The sequence below is a fragment of the Pteropus alecto genome, unplaced genomic scaffold (assembly GCF_000325575.1).
Source record: "Pteropus alecto unplaced genomic scaffold, ASM32557v1 scaffold3, whole genome shotgun sequence".
NCBI lineage: Eukaryota > Metazoa > Chordata > Mammalia > Chiroptera > Pteropodidae > Pteropus > Pteropus alecto.
Genome location: NW_006442484.1, coordinates 21,600,075 through 21,619,323, shown reverse-complemented (window position 1 = coordinate 21,619,323; position 19,249 = coordinate 21,600,075). Strand labels below are relative to the sequence as shown.

Sequence of the window (19,249 nt, the reverse complement as noted above, 5' to 3'; positions counted from 1 at the left end):
ATGCCGAGCATATCCAGTAAGAAAACACTTTTATTATCCATGCCAGCTTAATTTTTAAGGCAATGAAATGGAAGACTGTCATTTCAGCAAGCAACTTATTTTCATTTGTGAGAATGGAATATTTTGAGTATTCTAATTGATTTTTGAGGATGATTTTACAAAAATAATAGTGCTTGTTTCTGTACAGTGTATATTTGCCTGTAAAGTAGGAGGAAACTAGAAACAGAAAGGTGAGAGCTAACAACTGACTTTTGATAAAGGTCAGAAGGAAGGTCATCAGTCCAGATGTAAAAGGTACATCTTGGGAAATGGAAAACTTTAAAGAAGAGCTGATTTTAAAAATCACTTTACGTGTACATTTAAAGTTTGCAAAGAGATTGTAGATTGTTTTTCATAATCTCAAGCTTCTCTTTTATTGTGTTTTACTGCAAATTCACTTGGATATTTTTCCAGAAATCTTAAGTCTGTAATTTGGCAGTAAAAAAGGTGGTTATCAAATCAATATTATTATATGGCTTTTAGTGTCATAAGAATTCCCTTTTGGAAACCCATAAAAACTCATTTTTCTCATCATAAAGTTTATCTGTCACTTTTCCATAAGGTCAGAGTACTAATGTTGGAGGTGATCTGCTCTGCGACAGAGTCAACAAAGTGGTAATAAAATTAAAAAATGCCACACGGCACTTTCTAAAGATTACGATTTTTTTTTTCATATCAATAAAATATTGATAGATATATTCTTAATGTCCCTTTAAAAATAGATGAAATGATAAGCTTGTCTCTAAATTTGCATTTACATATTTTATATTTTTATTAGTATTTTTGTGTTTTCTGGAGGTTAATTCTTAATTAAATGTATACTTTTAGTGATATGTTGTTTCTTTCTACGTTTGTAAGTTAAGATTTTTAGTGTAGATAGTTTTAAAAATATGATGAAAACAATTCCAGGAATTTTAGAGTTAGTTTTTATTACTTGAAAATGAAACATGATGTTTAAATTGTAAAAAGTACTAGAACCTGGAGGGTTTCATTTAAAAATATTTCTCTACCAAGTCTGAGCTGCCACTGGGTTAATATTTATTGAGTATCTATCTATCCACATATTGTATGTATATAAATATAGGAAAAATCTGAGTGGTTATGAGGAGACAGTCTTAAAGTTGCAAGTAGTTGAATATTCATTCTCTCTCCCCTTTTTAAACATGTGTAACGCATATGGATGATTATGCAATAACATTTTTCTGCTTTCTTAATACAGAAACTTAGGAAATTAAGTGTAAAACTAGTTCTTTTCAATTTTATTCACCTTAATTAAATATTTCCCCTTATTTTAAGAACTATACCTAATTATTTAAGGCATAAATTAATTTTGACATTTTACTTGAACTTTAAAACTTTGAGTTTGTACCATACTTCCTCATGTTCCTATTCAAAATTCAAGTTCCAGAATAGTATTTTAGTTTCTAACACACTCGATCAAAGTACAGTTCCAGATTCCTTATATATAAATGAAGATTGTGTCTGTTTACAATTATCTAATAATTTAAGGATATTTTTAATTAATTGAGTATTAGTTTTATTTCATGCTTTTAGACAAGCAATATTTGCAAAACCAAATTGTAGTGTTTTTGAATAGCTATAGCTCCATCAGTTTAACCCTTGCTGATAAGCTTTTTAATAAATTCCTTTATAGCAATAGTAGTTGGAATAATTTGAAACCTACTTGCAAGCTCCTGGAGGGGCATAAACCTTCAGTAATTGGCTTATTTCAAACAATTTGGCCTCCTTCCCTAAAGTTAAGAAAATTTTATAGTTTCTTTCAATTGCAAGTTGAAAGATATTCAGGGAAGATAGGTTGAAGAATAAAACGAAGCACAAAGAGAAAATAATAAAATCACTCATAATTCTACCCTGAGTGATTATGTCTACCTGTGTGCATGTGCCCTCTCTCATTTTCATATTCACTTCATTATATATTTTTATGTATTTGTTTTATTCATTCATGCAACAGTGAAATATTTCCTATGCCGATACTCTTACTCATTCTGATTTTTTATCATAATTATTTAATCATAAGAGTTTTTTTTGTTGTTGGATAATTTGATTGATTTCAATGTTGGGCAAAGACTTTAATAAAGATTCTTGACAATTTCCAGGGTTAATTCTTAGAAGTAGTATTATTGAATCAAAAGATAGGCACAGTTTTCAAGCTTTATGTATTAGTAGGGTAGATAGCAGCCTTCAGGCTATATTTTCAGGATTTGACAAGGGTCCTTTTAATTCACAAACTATTCTCATCTACTTTGCAGATGGCTGAAATTTTATCACCTGTTGCTCTTTTGTAACACACAAGTATTCCTGAAAGAGGTAATTCATTGTGCCTGGCAGGCATTTATTCTGAACAATGTGAAGGAATTTATCTGATATTTAGTTCTTATAACTAAAGTTTGAACACAAGACGGAGGCAAGGGATGTTAGAGCTTTGAACGAGTGGAATGATAAGAGGAAACAAAGTCTTCCTTTACTTCAGTTCTACTAAGATCAATTGAATAACTATTATATAAAATCCAGGATAGTATGTACCTAGTTTTAGGAGTTTAAGTTATAATCTCTCTCTACAGTGATTCAGGCTGTTAACTGTGAATGCTAATTAATACTGTAGAGAGACTTATGGTCCCAGATATGGTGCATATATATGCTGGATAGAGATGCAGGAGGGAATTAATGAACTCCTAAGCAACCTTACTCTGTTTGAACACACTGTTTGCAAAGTGTGAAATTACTTCCTTGAGATGATGAGGATGCGGAGTGCAGCCTTGGGTAGTTTACAAAGAATACTCTTTACTGTAGGGTCTCTATTTCATTAGACAAAATATTTATATCATTGGAATGTCTCCTTGAAAAACAGGTGGATAAAGAGATAATAGTGACAGACAAGGCCACTAAATAGATAAAAGTTGGAGTGCTTGCTCCAGTCAGGAAACTTTGAGCTGTTGCTTCTTATCTTTTATTCAGTGGAAATTTATGTGTCAGATGATAGGGGCAAGCCTGTGCTTCCTCTGCAGAAACTATGGAGAATAATAGATTTTCTAGAAATTATACATTGTTGTCTGTATATACCTTTTCTTTACTCAACTCTCAGTCCTAAATATCTTCAGGATTTTAAAATCCCAGTCTATTATTATCAGACTGATTCTTTTTCTTATAATAGTGGGTCGCTAATAATATGTCCCTTGTGATGCTTAAAAATAGTGATACGCTCTCATTACCACATCTATTAGCCCCAGATTTACTCAGCTTCAGTCTAAACTGGGCTAGGCTTTTTAAAATTTATCATTAACAATCTCCAGACTCTATCTAGTTTTTCTAGTGGCTTCTTAAAACATCAGTAAATGTCTTAGGCCATTGACAAATCAGAAGATTCCTGAAAAATAGATGGCAATTTGAAAAAGATTTGCTGCAATAAATAAATAGAAGAAAATATAGTTTTAAGTAATTCTACTTCTAATACATTTCTACATTCATGTGGAACTTTGGAGATGAGAGAAGTGTCACAAAATATTTTAATTGATGTAACTTCTTTGAAGCATGGTTTTATTGATTTGGGTCTTAAAGGACAGATTCTAATACTGGCTTCACTTCACACTTCCTAATACCATTTGAAAACACTGTTGCTGCAGGGTGACTTTTACTTATATAAAATGAATATCAAAAATATTAAAGGTGTCTAACATTGGTACTAAGGATATTTATTTCTAGCCCTTTGGTCCTGTATGGAAATTTCTCTTCTCCCAAGTGTTTACTGATATTCTTTTGCTTCCTAAGCTGCTAGGATTTTGCATTTCTTTTAAGTTGATTTCCCCTCACTGATAAATAGATTGAGTTGTGAGATCCATTTCATTTTTCAGTGGAAGTGAATAAATCCAGAACTTTATTCTTGGTGACATTTATTTCAACTCATCAAGGAAATGCCACCCATGTTTGCTTGGGTAGCTGCACTTCAAATAGGACGTTGAAAATGTTTGTGTGTTAGAGTAACCCTGCTATTTCTGTTTCAGAATTAACTGAAAATGTGATATGTGCCTCCCACTTGGAGAAGGAGACTTCTCAGCAATTTTTTATTTAGTTAATACGGATTAAGTTCTTAAAAGAGGTTAGTGAGACAGTAGTACCAGTATAGTTAAGAATGTTAGTCCTTTTATTTTAAACTTATTTGGTGTGTATATTTATAATTACCTTGCTCAAACCAAATCTGAGTTAAATTTTGCCAGATAATCTAATGTAGAGTAGCAAGATAATGTTTCTGTCTAATAAAAAGTGCCAGTCTAATGATTAAACCAGTTGAATTCTTCCAGGTCATAGACTTGACTGTCCTTGTGTTAAACAGTCTTGTAAAGTCCAGTCAGCTCAGAGAAGATAGTTGGCCATAGCATAAAACATGGCTTCTAAACCCCTCAGCAGGGCTGTGGGCAGTACTGTTTTCCTTAGAATGAGGTATGTTTCAGATGCAATAAGAGGCCACCTGTTACATTTAGATGGTGAAAGAATGTGTGCATCTAGTTCTATCCATGAGAGTAAATAATCAATAGTAGTAAGGGCGGTTGTTTGTGGTTGGTAATAATATAGATTTGGATGAATTAGGAAGAAATTGTCCATGCCATTGCTAAAGGGTTTTATGGTTTATTGACTCAACCCACATTACATTTGTTGAACACTGTGAAATTATGTGCCTTTCATTTTTCACTAGAAGTGAATAAATCCAGAACTTTATTCTTGGTGACATTTATTTCAACTCATCTAGGGAATGCCACCCATGTTTGCTTGGGTTGCTGCACTTCAAATAGGATGTTGAGAATGTTTGTGTTTTAGAGTAACCCTGCTATTTCTGTTTCAAAATTAACTGAAAATGTGATGTGCGGGATATAGTGGTAAGCAAGCAGACTCGATCATTGTCCACATGGAACTTAATATACAGTGGAAGATATGGATATTATATGATCACTCATATAAATATAGCCTACTAGTGATAAGTACAAACGGTACTACAGATTATTATATCAAGTGGACTCTGTTTGATGGTGACTTATGATATAAAATTACCATAGCTATATAGCTGACCTCCTCTCCTCCTATACCAAACTTTTCTTGTCATATGAATCTGGGATATTGTCTCTCTTCTATCTTAGTCATTAGGCCTGTTATCTTATCAAAAAGGGGTTAGTCTAGAGCCAGGAAGTGAAAGATGAGGGTTATGAGGGCAGGGAAGGGATGATTATACAAGACCCTGGAAGGAATCACAGGAGATTAGAACAAAGGCTGGAATTTTACCCCCCAGCTATATGGTATTCAGTTTTGTGTGACTTATACCACAGATGTCCTAGATTTAAAATTATTGGGAGTTATTATTAAATATAATATGTAATAGATATATTTATCACCGTATAGTGACATTTATATTCCACATACTTATAAATATATGCTGTAATATATATCACGTACATATTAATAATTATTAAACATTGATATTTAATCCCAAAACTTCAGACTAGAAAGTGGAGACACCTTTTACTTATGTCGTATCACATGCCTGCAGTGAAGTATAACGGGAAGATATATGAATATGGGGGGTCAGGAGACTCTTGCTCTGTCACTTACTCTCTGATGCCGGTATTCTCCATTCCTTCTTCTATGAAAGAAAAGTGGTTGAACGATGGTGCCAGCATTCCCTCGCCTGTGATTCTGTGATACACTTGGGCTTCTTTACTTAGGTATCCATCTCCAAATGAGTCAGATAGTCCGATTTTCTTCCGCTGAGCTGATTTGCAGCCCCTTTCAGGAAGGTGGAAGGCTTGGAGAAATGCCGTCTTGAGAAAGCAAATACATTATTCATCTTGTCAAACTTTTATAAAATGAATAATTGTTGGCAGAAAGTATTTAAAGATGTCTTTTTCTTCCTCGTTAAATAAAAGTCTAATTACTAAATGTGGAATGGGATCTCCAGATTGATGGTGAGGGAATTGGCTTCTCATCCTATTTTCACTTCTAGTGTTAAACTAGGATGACGATAGATCAAACAATAAAAAACTGCAGGTGATTTACAAAATTCACGGGTCTTACAGATATTCTCTAAGGCCATCAAACTTGCTTTGTCCTAAACTGAGTAGCTTATGGCGTTTCTCTTATTTCTTTAATCATTATTACTTCCGTTGTGTTAGTAGTTTAAGATAAACACACATTAACATAAAAGATTATTATTTCCAATAAATTCTGATTTCTGTGTACAATAAGGAAAAAAATTATTTGAAAGAGAATATAATAAAACGTGTTCAGATATCATGGCTGCTTGATTTAGTTTAGACTTCAGGAACAATGGGAAATCATTAGAAGCAAGTATAGTGCTGCTTGATTGACACTTGTTTTCTCAGGACCTGTGCTAAGTGAAAGCACTGTTACGAGAGAGAGAGAGAGAGAGAAAGAAAGAGAAAACAGTGTTACTTTAAAGGCAGAATCAACCTCCCATTTTCTGATTTTCAGGTCAGCTCTACAGAAACGTAGTGACATTCACTATGTGCCAAATTATGGAATAGCCCTCACGAAAATAATGTCATGGTTCCTGTTCTCCAGATTGTCATAGTCCCATCTGGAAGCAAGACATGGAGATGAAGTGAAACAAGTATCATGATATTGTACAAAGTAGAAAGAAAGTCACCTTTAAGAGAAGTTCAGGGAAAGGCTTCACAGAATTGATGATTCATGAGCAGAAATTTTAAGAAAAGTTCATTAGCTGAACACAAAGAGAAGGCAAATGGAAAAAAGATAAATGTGTGAAGTCTTAGAAGTGTAAAATAGCTGTGAGTGTGAGTGCTTGTTATTGCTACTATGCAGAGTTTGGTGAAGTGAGGGAGGAGGAATTGAAATGGGAGAGGGGAAATGAGACCATGGTGAAGAGAAAGAAGGGGTCAGAAAAGGAAGGTCTTATCTTCCATGTGTAGCACCTTGGCTTTTATCTCTAAGCAATGGAGAGACGTTGAAGACGTTTGAGCTTGTCACTTCATGATCAAATTTGCATTTTGGAAGATTATTTATGACTGGCTTAAGGAAAATGGTGTGATGGGAACCAGATTGTATGGTAGCGTGGAAAGGTAATTAAAAGGGTAATGCAGTAGTTCAAATGAGCGATGAGATGATTTTCTGCTGTAAAACTTTCTATTGATTCATACATATACTGCCACATTTTAAAATGTCAGCAAAGTGAAAATATTTTTAGTATTCAGTAGAACTAATTAATTGCTGCTTTTATAGTTTGAAATTATTTATGAAAGTAATAGCAATGAAAAATTGAAAGAGGGTTAGTATTTTATTTGTCACAGAAATTAAACCAGTAAACTCACAAAAATTTTTCATAGCTATAATTTTGCTATGTAATATGAAATGTAACTTTACAAATATGTAAGATAATGAATTTGTAATGTTTACACACCTATTTGTGGAAATTATGCATATTTGAAAAGAAGCGAATGGTGTCATAGTGCAGGTACATGTAAGTATTTGTTGAATTTGCATTTGTTCCTGTCAGTTATAACCAACACTCTGTATTAATTCAAGTCTTGGAATACGTGACTGATATTTTTAAGCAGAAAGTTAAATTCCAAATCTAGATAGAATGAAAATACTTGTTAGGGAAAATTAAATAGCCATATATGCATGTAAGACTGTAATTTTGAAAAGATCATGTATTAAATGATCATTGCAAATCATATAATTGGAGAAGTACGTTTTAAATAGCTTTAAATTGCCTCACAAACTGTATAGTGTAAAAGTCTTCTTACCAAATCTTGGTTTTGGTGCATAAATCCTCAGTTCTTAGTTACCTAAACAAGAAACAAAAGTCAGAGTCGAAAAAATAAGAACATCCATAGCATTGTGGGGAGCAAAATATTAGAGCACTACATCTTTTTTAGAATGAACCCAAGATTTTTTATAAAATGTTGCTATTTAAGTATACAAGTTATCATAAATGTTAGTTTGTGTATCCTATAATCAAGGATCTGTTTCTGTGATGCATTTTCTTCAGTTCAAACTAGAGCTCAGGAATCTGATTCATTCTTTATTATTAACCAAACTTTCTTTAATTATGTGGAAAATTGTCAATGTCTGTAGTTTCAGGATTGCAAGGTTATTACTCTGCATTTTATGCCAGATTATATTTCAGTTTTCAGAGATTGCATTGAGGTTTTAGGGGTTAGGATGAATTTGTAATGCCTAATTTTCATGAAAAGCTTTTTTAAAATAACTTTTAAAATAGGACCTGTTTATCTTTGTCTCTTTTTTTCTCATATGATAATTGAATGTAGTATAATACTTTGAGGAAACTTTTTTAAGCAAAATGTGTTTTTACGACATATTCACCTTACATAGGTTCTGTTAGGGGAATCAATGGTGACATATTTCAAAGCAGAAATCTTTTCATGCTTATTTATACTATTTAATGAGATTTCAGGTATATTTTAACAAATGGGGTTTCCCTGATGAATCATTAAAATAAGCGAGTGGGCTGGAAGGTAATACTTACTTTTCTCAGTTCTACCCTGTTTTATTCTGCTGGGTTATTAGTTGTTTTTTAAATAGAACGCGGGTGTGTTAGAGTTGGTGGGTGGAAGTGCAGAAGGGAAGGGGTCAGTAAGAAAATAACCAGGTAAACTTCTGATGACCTATTGGGAAATCCTACTCAAATTTTACTTTCTTCTACTTAAAGCGTTTAGTATTTAAGCACTCTGTTTTTGCTCTGCCAGGCTTAACTTTCCAAATATTGTATATAGGCAAATAGAAAAATATACTTTCAGCAATTGATTGAAGTATAAGCTATCAAGCCATGTGTGGAGTAGCCTGTGGAATCAATTTCTCATATGTGTGGGATTAAAACCGTTAAAACCATCATCGCTGAAACCATACCTTCCTACAACTAATAGCAGTAAGGTGTCTGTGGAATATATTAATACAAAGTTTCTCTGATTTAAAGTTATTACTTGGTATTTGGTTGGAAAATTATTTAAATATTATAGGTAACTGAATTGACATCATATGTGAGGGTAAATGGTGGGTTTCTAATGTGACTTGGGGTTAATTTTAAAAAAGTCCACATGATGTATTTATACTTAGCACATTTTTTTTTTCAATAAAACAGTGGCATATTGCAAATTTCCTTGATCTATACTGTTAAAAAATAATTATCAGTTGTAAATGCTGGAGGAGGTAGACAAAGATGTAGTTCACCTTGAAAATGATCATGGCTCAGGGAATAAAGAAATTGGGTCAAGCTGAAAATAAATGCAGGTACAATGACAAAAAGTTTTAATAAAAAATTAAAAATATTCATAGCATTGGTTTCAGGCTATTTTTGTTCTCAGTGATCTTATCAATGCATTATTAGTCTTTAATTGAGAGGACTCTGATGGCACTTTTTCATTTTGGTCAAAATGTTTATGTGAAATGCTATTGTGATTTTTCACTTTCCACTCCTTTTAGTTTTAATTATAAATACTTTTTTCAGAAAGGTAGATAATTCTTAGATCATTTTGACCTCTGGGGTCTTACATAGAATTTGAAGTTGTTTAAAATTTCTATGTCATAGCTATCACTTTGACTCATTTTCTATTTCCAGTTTAGTGTCTAGCATTTAAGCATATACCATTAAATCCTAGTATTGATAATTAATTAAACTTACATAAAACTTTAATGGTATAGTAGGTTCTTATTCATTTGGTATCACTGGGGAATAAAATATGCTGAAGAAATGTGGTTTTTTTTTTAAACTGAAGCTTACTTATTAACGTAAGAAAACTTAAAAGTTGATAAAAATTTATCTGAAACATTTTATATGCTCTTTTAGGGAGCAAGAATGGATTGGCCATTTACTCTTTTCTTAATGTCATAAAATATCAACATTGTGGTGTCATTCAGGAAGGTACTTGGGCTTTCTGACTGGTATTTGTTCTCCAATGTCAGAATTTTTTTTTTTCTGTTTCTTCCTTTTAAAAATGCCACACCCCTAATTCTAGTATACTTAACACAGTTTCCATGTTTTAAGGTTTAATGTCTGTGATGGTACGTGTGCTAATGCTTTGATAGATCCAGTCACCCGGCACCTGTGTGCCATCTTTTAGCAAACACTTGGCCACAGCCTCCTGCCATAACAACTTGCTTTGGAGTAAATACTTTCAGCGTTAAGGCTCTGTTACTGCTGCTCCCAAGCACTCACTGCCATGTAACCATCGCTAGTGGTGCAAATGTCTATATTCTCCTGGCTTGCTTGTGAGCATCTGTGGTGTTAGGGTGACCTGTTGCAGTTTTCCAGGAGTATTGCTAAAGTGGCCAAATAATGTACTTCTTTTATCTTTTAGCGAATTCTAGCATAACAGCAAAAATCCTTTTTAACAAAGTTTTATTAACCTTGTGCTTTTTGTTTTAAGCAGTGTTTTCTAAAACAAAACTAAGCACAGCTTATGTATTTGGACCCTTCTTTAATGTGCTGTAATGACATTTGGTTTGAATCTTATATTTAAAAATCAGCTTCCCCTCTTTTGCTTGCACCTAATGGAAATCATCTTTCTTCCAGGTTGCGCTTTAAGACCATAGGGAAGAACACATTTTTCTGGCCACTAAAGTTGCAATAGAAGTTAAGTGGGGGAATTGCCAGGATATGTCTGTCTCCACAAAACGAGCAGAACAAATTTCCATGAATCAAAGCCACTAAGTATAGTTTTCAGAGATGGTAGGACATAGTTACTCTCCCTAGAAAAATACCCAAAAAGCAGGCACACCCATTGGCCACTAGAAAAAAGCTCAAGTAAACGCTAGTTCAAACCTGTACATTTCACTCTTCTTACTAAGCTATTAAAGGGGTGGAAATCTACTATAGCTATAATCTTTTTTTCCCCTTTTCTATTTTTCAACCTCCCACATGCGTGGTATTCAGTTCTGCTTACTGAGTGTCTTGAATCTACAGCAGCACCTACACATACTGCCTCCACGGTGTTGATGGTTTGCAGATAACTTATGATTCAGACCCGTAAGAAACATCTGTAAATATATGGTATGATACGTGCTCTAGATTAATCATGGAAAAGGGCAGAGTAATGAAGAATCAGAAAACTTTTTTCTCTCCTAATATTGATGTTGCTTTCTTTGAGGTTGTATGAGTGAAATAGTCTTTGGAGTATATCACATTTATATCACATTTCATCACTTGGGGAAATATCTTAGGACATTTTCGTGAGAGCTGGTTAGAGACCTTTTAAGGATATACAAGGCATATACACCTTGCGTGATTAGGTTAGAGGAAATAAAGCAAGATAGTGGATATCTGTGATGTGATCTAGTAAGCAAATTAATGTTAAACTTCTTTTATTCTGTCTTTCTTGCAACCTTTGATATAATTTTCAGAATTGCCTTTTATTAGTCTCTCTAGTTATTTCTAGAATTTTCCAGCACTTGAAGGATTAGTGGCACTATTTTGTTAAACTTGGTGGGTGTTTGTCAACTTATTGAACACTGCATTATTAGAGTTGAAGTTTTCAACTGGCCTGAAAAAACTGGGCCTCTACATAGCTCAGCCTCTGAGCTTACTTCTTACCCACAAAACCTGCGAGGCTCTTAAAATCATATTTGAAATGCAAGCTGCTGATGAAGAATGGGTAACACCCACTGTATTTCAGATACATGTGTATATCCACCTTTCCCACCTGCCATTGGTGATAGGAGATCATCATTGAAAATTACTGACTTTAAAATGCTGGAAGATTTGAAGATATCCTTTCTTCTTAAGTAAGGGGATTGATACTAATAATGAGAGGGGTAAAATACCTTATTACTGATCGTAAGTTACTATGTTTTAATTTTATCTTCACAACACACCTCTAAAGTTAGTACTGTTTGTCCTCATTTTAGATAGGGCGAGACTCAGTCCTACAAAGTTAGGTAACTTGTTCAAACCAAGGTCATACAGCTAGAGAAAACAGAGCTGAGCTTCAAAGTTGTATCGCACTGACCCCAAAGTTCATGCCTTTTCTACCTGAGGAATATGGCTTCTTATTTTGCAGATAAGTGAAATATGTGTTTGTATACTCCCCAAAAATGCTCATTGGAGATTCAGACGTAAAGAAATGATTTTTTTTTTCACTTCAGTCATTTCTTCAAAACAGAAAACAGGACAATTTGAGATTTTTTTGCTTTGAAATGCAATTTAAATAGGCATTCTGTTGACTAAACAAGGTAAGGCAGTTTTATTAGTGAAGAGCATCATTGAATTGTTGACAATTATAATTTTATAGAACAACATTATTAAAAAAGCAATATGCTGTTTAATGAGTGCCATTTACATAAGTCAAAGGAAAATTCAAACATCTGGAATTTTTTTAAAACAATGTAGTATTTATGTTTCTTCCTTCTAACAGGAAATAGGATATAATTTGAAATGTATATAAAAGAGTTTATACTCACATATTTTTTATTTCACTGAGCACATTAGCAAAATCATATTATTAAAATAAAAAAAATGGCTCGATAGCCAATTCTCTGTGATGAAAATTTTACCATGTTTTTAAAAATAACATTACTTTATTCTTGTTAATGGGTAATGGGTTTGTTTGTTGTTTAAAGAAAGGTCATAGAAACCTTGCTGGTTCACAGGCATATAGCTTTACCCTACTTTTTTCATCTTCCTTTGGGGGCGGGATATATATAATTGTGGGGAAGTGGGCAAGGTATGTCCAATGTCTCAAGAAATTGAATCCTAAGATTTATAACACTAGAGAACTGAGATTTGAATATGAATGTGCTTTCTTTTAAATATGGATTCATTGGGGACTGTGAAATTAAAGATAGATTAAAAGATGGAGTTGTAGAATCAGAGAATTTCCGAACAGGAAAGGGCCTCACAAATGAAAGGCTCTTGGAGTGGAAGTCTTAGCAGATGAGTTCAGTGACTATCCAAGACTAGATAGAGTTCTAGGCCAAGCCAGTTCTGAGGTTACTGCATCAGGGTCAAAGCCATTCCAAACAGGAAGTGAATGACCACAGCAGGAGAGACCTTAAACTTTGTAGGGTAGGAGAAAAACATTGAGTCATTATGGAAGTAATATTAGGGCATGAAGAAAACAGAAATCAAGAAAATAAAGTATCCTTTATTTCCTCTTACTAATATGAATGATGTAAAAATATAGATTACAAAAATATAAACCTTAAGTGTTGTATAATTTTTTAAAAAGTGGGACAAGGCTATTTTAAAAACATAATATATCTGTAAATCATTTGCATTTGCTTTTTTGGGTGTAATATTTTAACTTATTTTTATTTAAAAAATCTTTACATATACGTGTATTTGAAAGAAATATATATTTTTTTGCTTATTATCTAGAATCCGTGACGGTTTGAAAGGGCCAATGAGTATTCTTATCATCGAGGCATTCTATGGAGGGTCCCATAAACAGCTGGTGGATTTGCTCCAAGAGGATTTGGAAAACTGTGTCCTTTATACCCTTCCTGCAAAGAAGTGGCATTGGAGAGCACGGACATCAGCTTTATACTTCTCTCAGAATATTCCCATCAGTGAGCATTACAGGTAATTAGAGCTCAGGTTGCCTCTTCAGCCTGTTTTTAATGTATACCTCTTATAAGGATGTTGCTTCTCTGTTGGCATCTATGAAATTTTCTGCAACTGTGGAATTGGTCAGTATGACTATAGTAGAGACAGCAGAGCAGAGAGTACATTACACTGTGATAACACCTAGTCGGTAGAAAAGTGGCCTCATTTACAATCTACATGCCTTTTCTCATTTGTGATTTTATTACAGGCACAAATGTGGGTGTGGATGACAGTTATTTTGGCCTAAGAAAGTTGACTTGGGCACATTGTCTTTTTTTGTTGTTGTTCTGTAACCTCCAATGTCTCTTTCAGTTAGTATGCTGTTTTAGCTTAGTTTATTGTGTCTGCTCTATACTAGGAGCTAAGGTTTCAAAGATGGATATGACTAAGGTCTATGCCCTTACAGGCTTTAAAGACTGTTGAGGTAGAGATAAGATAGGCAAGTGCAGTGGGAGTATGGTAAAAGAAGTTGATTTTTACTGTGAGAAACCGAAGGTGGCTTTATACAGTTGGTAACCTTTGCTTAATGTTGAAAGATGAGAAGATTTGGGGGACACAGACCTCAGTTATGAATTCTGATTTGTTATGAAGTGGGAACTTGGGGCACCTATTAGGAAGTCTTATGGGACACACTGAAAAGATGGCTGAGAAATACTCATTACATTTTTAGGAGGAACAAGTTGAATGAAATCCCCCTGAACATTTCTGCCTCTTTATACTCTATTTGTATGTACTGCAATGTGTCTCTTGATTGTTAAATAGTGGAAGATTATCCTACTGTGGTTTACATATTTGATGTTCTTGCCATTCTGGGTAGGACTGCATTGGTTTAAGCAGGAGTGGGGAGTGCTAGGCTGATAATTTATGTAGTTAGAGCAGACAGGTTGTTAGAGAAAGGGCACATTGCAAGCTACTTTGCCCACCTTGGCTTCAGCAGCCATACCCATCTGCTGCTTGTAAGGTGGAAAAGTCATAAGGGAGATAGCAGCTTGAGATAGAAATGTAGGTTGCTGTTCTTAGTAGTAGTTTGGGGAATTTAGAGAATAACCCTTTTGGCATATGAAAACCAGACATCATCTCTGAGAATTCAGATTGTCAGATGGAATGGTAGTGAGCACTCAAGTCACATTGCTTGGGATTGTAAAGATAAAATGCTGTTTTGGGACATAATGAGAATTTTGTATTTTTCTAATCTAAACTATATTTTTCCTTATATAATTTAATGTTTTATATTCTGATATTACTAAGTGAATATTGTTGTTTTGCTAATAGCATGGGAAATTTCAATGAATGTATCGATATAAAATTTTTAAAGGTAATGATAAGACCATTGCTGTGTTAAAATCTGACTGTTTATAGTTGTTTTCACATCTCATTTAATTGTGTTTTAGCTGCACCAATTGTAGTGTATTACTGGAGGTCATGTAATCCAGTTGAATTTATGGTGCACTTTTATTTAACATTGCCATTTGATATAATAAATTTCTACAGTGATTTGATTTTGAAATGAATCATTTCTATATCTATTAATTTCATTTTGATTATACAGTTTTTCAGAATGAAATTATTATATTACAAATATATGTATGTGGATAGCATGCGAGCACACACTTCTCTGCCCATGGCCTCCACACTCCCTTTGAGGTCTGAATCATTTGAGGATAAACATCACACTGTTCTTTGAAGCAGTCTTATTTAGGAAGTAGATTTGGGAAGTAGTTAAGTTTTACTCTCTGATAGCTGTAACCTCCAGGCCCAAACAGTGGTATTTGTGATCTTTTAAAGTCAGCTGTGTAAGCTATATAGTATTAATCTAATCAGACTTCACTAAAAGATATTCCTTACTAGTTTAACTTATAGTTATATTTGACCAGCGATAACTTATGTACTCTATATCAAATAATTTTTTTGAATACTTTTGAACAAATAGCAGCAGCTGGAAAACTTAATACAAAGTTAAAAAGTATGCTCACTTAATCCTAGATTGAAGCGAAAGAGTAACCTTTTATTATACCGGATAAATCTGATCTCCATAGAGACTTAAAGATATGAAAAGTTTTCACTTTCCAGTTACTTACTCTGTTTGTACATTTAGGAAATGAAATCATAAAAATTCATAAAGAAATAATGAATAAGCACCAATATTGCCTACTATGCAAATTACTGAGAACAGGTAGAAGTATATCTGAGAAAGACCTTGAATGCAGGTATACATGTTATTTTTCTAACTTTGTGTGTGTAGTCATTATTGTTATAAGCTTGTTATCTGGAAAATATTTTATTACTAAAAGAATAAATGCTTCAGCTTAATTCTTCAGTTGGATTCTACTTTAGCTTGACAGCTAAAAGAATATATCGTGATTCACATTTACAGCTGTATAATTTTATTATAGATTAGAAAAGCTTCACAAGTTATTTTTGTCAAAAGTAGTAGGTAATTGTTGTAATTTTTAGGTTATGTTAAAGCCTTTTTTAAAATTTAAAATTTAAAAAAGTTAGACATTTATACCACCCATGAAGTGATCTCCCCTATTAACTCTAGCACCCATCTGGCACTACACACAGCCATTACGATAGTACTGACTATACCCTATGCTATACCCTATGCTATCCTCCAGAGCCTTGCCTTCTGGAAACGTCACAAAATGCAGAAAAATATTTCTGAAGATGTGCCTTAAATTTTGTGTTCTGCAATGTATAAGTCATTTGTTCCAGGATCAAATATTTCTACTTTATTAAAATACCTAGATTAGGCATCAGACATTTCATTCATTTTTCTTCCTGCAGTATCTCTACTGAACTGTATCACTCTTACTTAAAATCATTTTTTCATTCTCAGATGCTTACAATTATGTTTTTCATTCCATCCGAGGTGTTGTGGCAGATACACTGATCATCGATCACTTAAGAGTCCTTCTTCTTTGTTAACAGAAGCACGGTTTTCTTTGGGGTTGGCTAAGTACCCAGCCCCTGGGAGTGAAGCATGATTGACCTCAGTCATGATGATCCTGTTCTCTGCCAAGCTTTCCTTGCAGCTAGAGCTGGTCAGTCCCTAAGTTTTAGCTGATTAGATTTAGGTGTGTGGCTTTGAGGGGTTCTTTCAACAAAGCTTTTTTGTTTTGTTTTTTACTTATGAAAGGAGAAAGCCATCTCTCTTTTCTTGCATTTGACTGTGGTTGTGATGCCTGGAACTGGAGGTGACAAGTTAAGGACAAAACACCTGGACTTCCCAAAATGGCTGATGGAAGTCAAGGAAGAGCCTGGATTAGGCTTCCATTTTGAGCAATAAAGCTGCCTAGTCACCTGAAAACCTGCCATCTCTAAAGTATTTACAATTGCTTATAAAATGTAACAGATTTTTTAAAAAGTCCATAGCAGAGCAGAGTAACAGAGGAACTGAAGAGGGACCTGGAAGTTAGAGTGGTAAGCTGACTTTAAAGATGTGGTTGCTTAATTTTCTTAACAGGAACTGGTTATCTAAGTTATATTATATTCTTGAAATGAAATATTGCGCAGCTCTAACCTGAATCAGAAAGCTTTCTATACTCTGCTGGGAACCTCTCTAAGACATATTAAGTGACAAAAAGTAAGGTGCCAAACAGTTAAGGTGTTATCTTTGGTATAAAGAAAGGAGGTTATAAGAATGAAACAACGGAAGAGTACCCTGGGAATTATATAAAAATAGTTGTCTGAAGATCAGTGTAGCAGAGACTGTCAGTGCCCCATCCACATCCCTTCAACCTTTTCTTGTGCCCTGGCCAGCATCCTACTGCCAGGATCTGCAGCTCTTTGCTTAAGGGAGCAGCTGCTCTGCTGGTGCATGTATCAGACTGTGAGCAGCTCTCCCCAAATGATTCTCGCCCCTCAGATGAAAGCATTCTGAAGTGTGAGGAATCATTAACAAAAATTCCTAAAAAACCCTATAATCAGCAGATGTAAAAGCAACATTTTAAATAACTCATGGGTCACAGAAGAAATCACAATGGATACCAAAAAATAGAACTGAATCATAATGAACATATTGTATATCACAAAGTGGGTTGCATCTAAAATGGCAGTTGTAGCCATGTCATCTTTAATAAATGCATTTTTATTATTGTCTTTTTGATAGTGATGTTCAGGACCCCTCTTACTTGAACCTAGGAGTAGTATTGGGAAGGAAACTATAAGAAGAGTAAAAATTAATGAAATTGAAAGCGAATATATAATTGAGATGAACCAACACAAAGCAGTTATTTTGAAATAATAAAATAGATAAACTACAGGCACAATTGATTTTTTTAAAAGCATAAATTAATTTTTGGAGTGAAAAAAACTAGAGATATAGCACAGATCAATAAAAAGGAGGAAATACTTTAACAGTTCTATGTTAATACATATGAAAACAGGCAAAATGGATAATTTCTTAGAAAAACATAACTTACAAAACCTCACTCAAAATGAAGTAGAAAATCCAAATGGAAATATAATCATTAAAGATGTTGATGCATTAGTTAAAAATCTCTCACTAAAAGACAGAGGCTGGTATACTGAACCAGTGCTGCTCTGCCTTTTTCCAGACTTGTGTTACATGAGATTAAGTGTCTAGTTTTTACGTTTTCTGTTTCTTGTAATCACGAAAGTCCTAATAGGTATGGATTATCCTTATGATACCCACCCCCAACCCCTGACCTTTTTTTTTTTTTAAAAAAAAATGTCCAAGGAAGGGCAAGGAAAGCAAATAGTTAAATGGAAAATAAATGGAATGGAAGTTCAGTTGAGTCAAGAAATGCAAAGTGAAATTAAAGCTTAAGGTGGTATTTGATGATAATTCTATTATGATTTGTCATTTCTTTACTGGTATCTTAACTATGGCTTTTCACTAAGCAGATTCCCTTTGAAAGAATGTGTGATTTTTATTTTTTTCTTAAATGAACTGTTCTCTATGATACATTGATTGTAACTTTCTTTGAGAAAATGAACATTTTTAGCTGATATGAATTACCTATATATGTTTGTTGTTTATAGCTAGACTTTGTGAATAATGAATGGTATAGATAAATAGTGCATTATAGGTGAATTAATAAGGAAGGTAGTGGTTTCTCAAGCAATTATTTTGTAAACTGGTAATTTAATTACCTTGCTTGGCAATTATATCTTGTTTTGAATTGTTACTTCTTATTAAAAATATAACTTTAGGAATAATATAATAACATTTCAATGATAAAATGTCCTTTTATTAAAATATACCTTTCTCAATGATTTAATGCATTTTAATCACAAAAACACCTTTTTATTAGTGTGTGTCCTAGTTGGGAGTATAAAAGTAAATGATGACTTAACAAGTTGTAGGTAAGCGACGTATTGTTAGGTTTACCTAGGGTACTCATTTTACATCTCTATAGTAACCAGAATAAGAATGGGATTAAACAATAGTAATACCAGCTAACATTGGACACTTACCCTGTAGTAGACATCCTACAATCCTGGAAGTTAGATATTGTTTTCCTGGTTTAACAGAGGAGGAATCTGAGGCTTAGAGAGTCAACTTACTTGCACTGGGTTACACAGCTAGTGGTAAGTGTGTGATTTGAGCTCAAGTCTGGCCACCTGCAAAAGCCATGTACT

The 19,249-nt window shown here is 33.7% G+C and overlaps 1 protein-coding gene across 11 annotated transcripts in view; it reads left to right on the top strand.

Moving 5' to 3' along the window:
* The window catches only part of GTDC1 (glycosyltransferase like domain containing 1), a 338,147-nt gene that overhangs the window by 87,488 nt on the left and 231,410 nt on the right, over positions 1–19,249 (top strand). For 10 of the 11 annotated variants that reach the window (XM_025039406.1, XM_025039411.1, XM_025039407.1 and 7 more), the window contains one exon: positions 13,415–13,618. In XM_025039406.1, the coding sequence (XP_024895174.1) occupies positions 13,415–13,618 (204 nt within the window). Of the gene's footprint in view, positions 1–2,309; positions 2,368–13,414; positions 13,619–19,249 lie in introns of all 11 variants that reach the window. The other variant, XM_025039404.1, reaches the window with a different exon arrangement.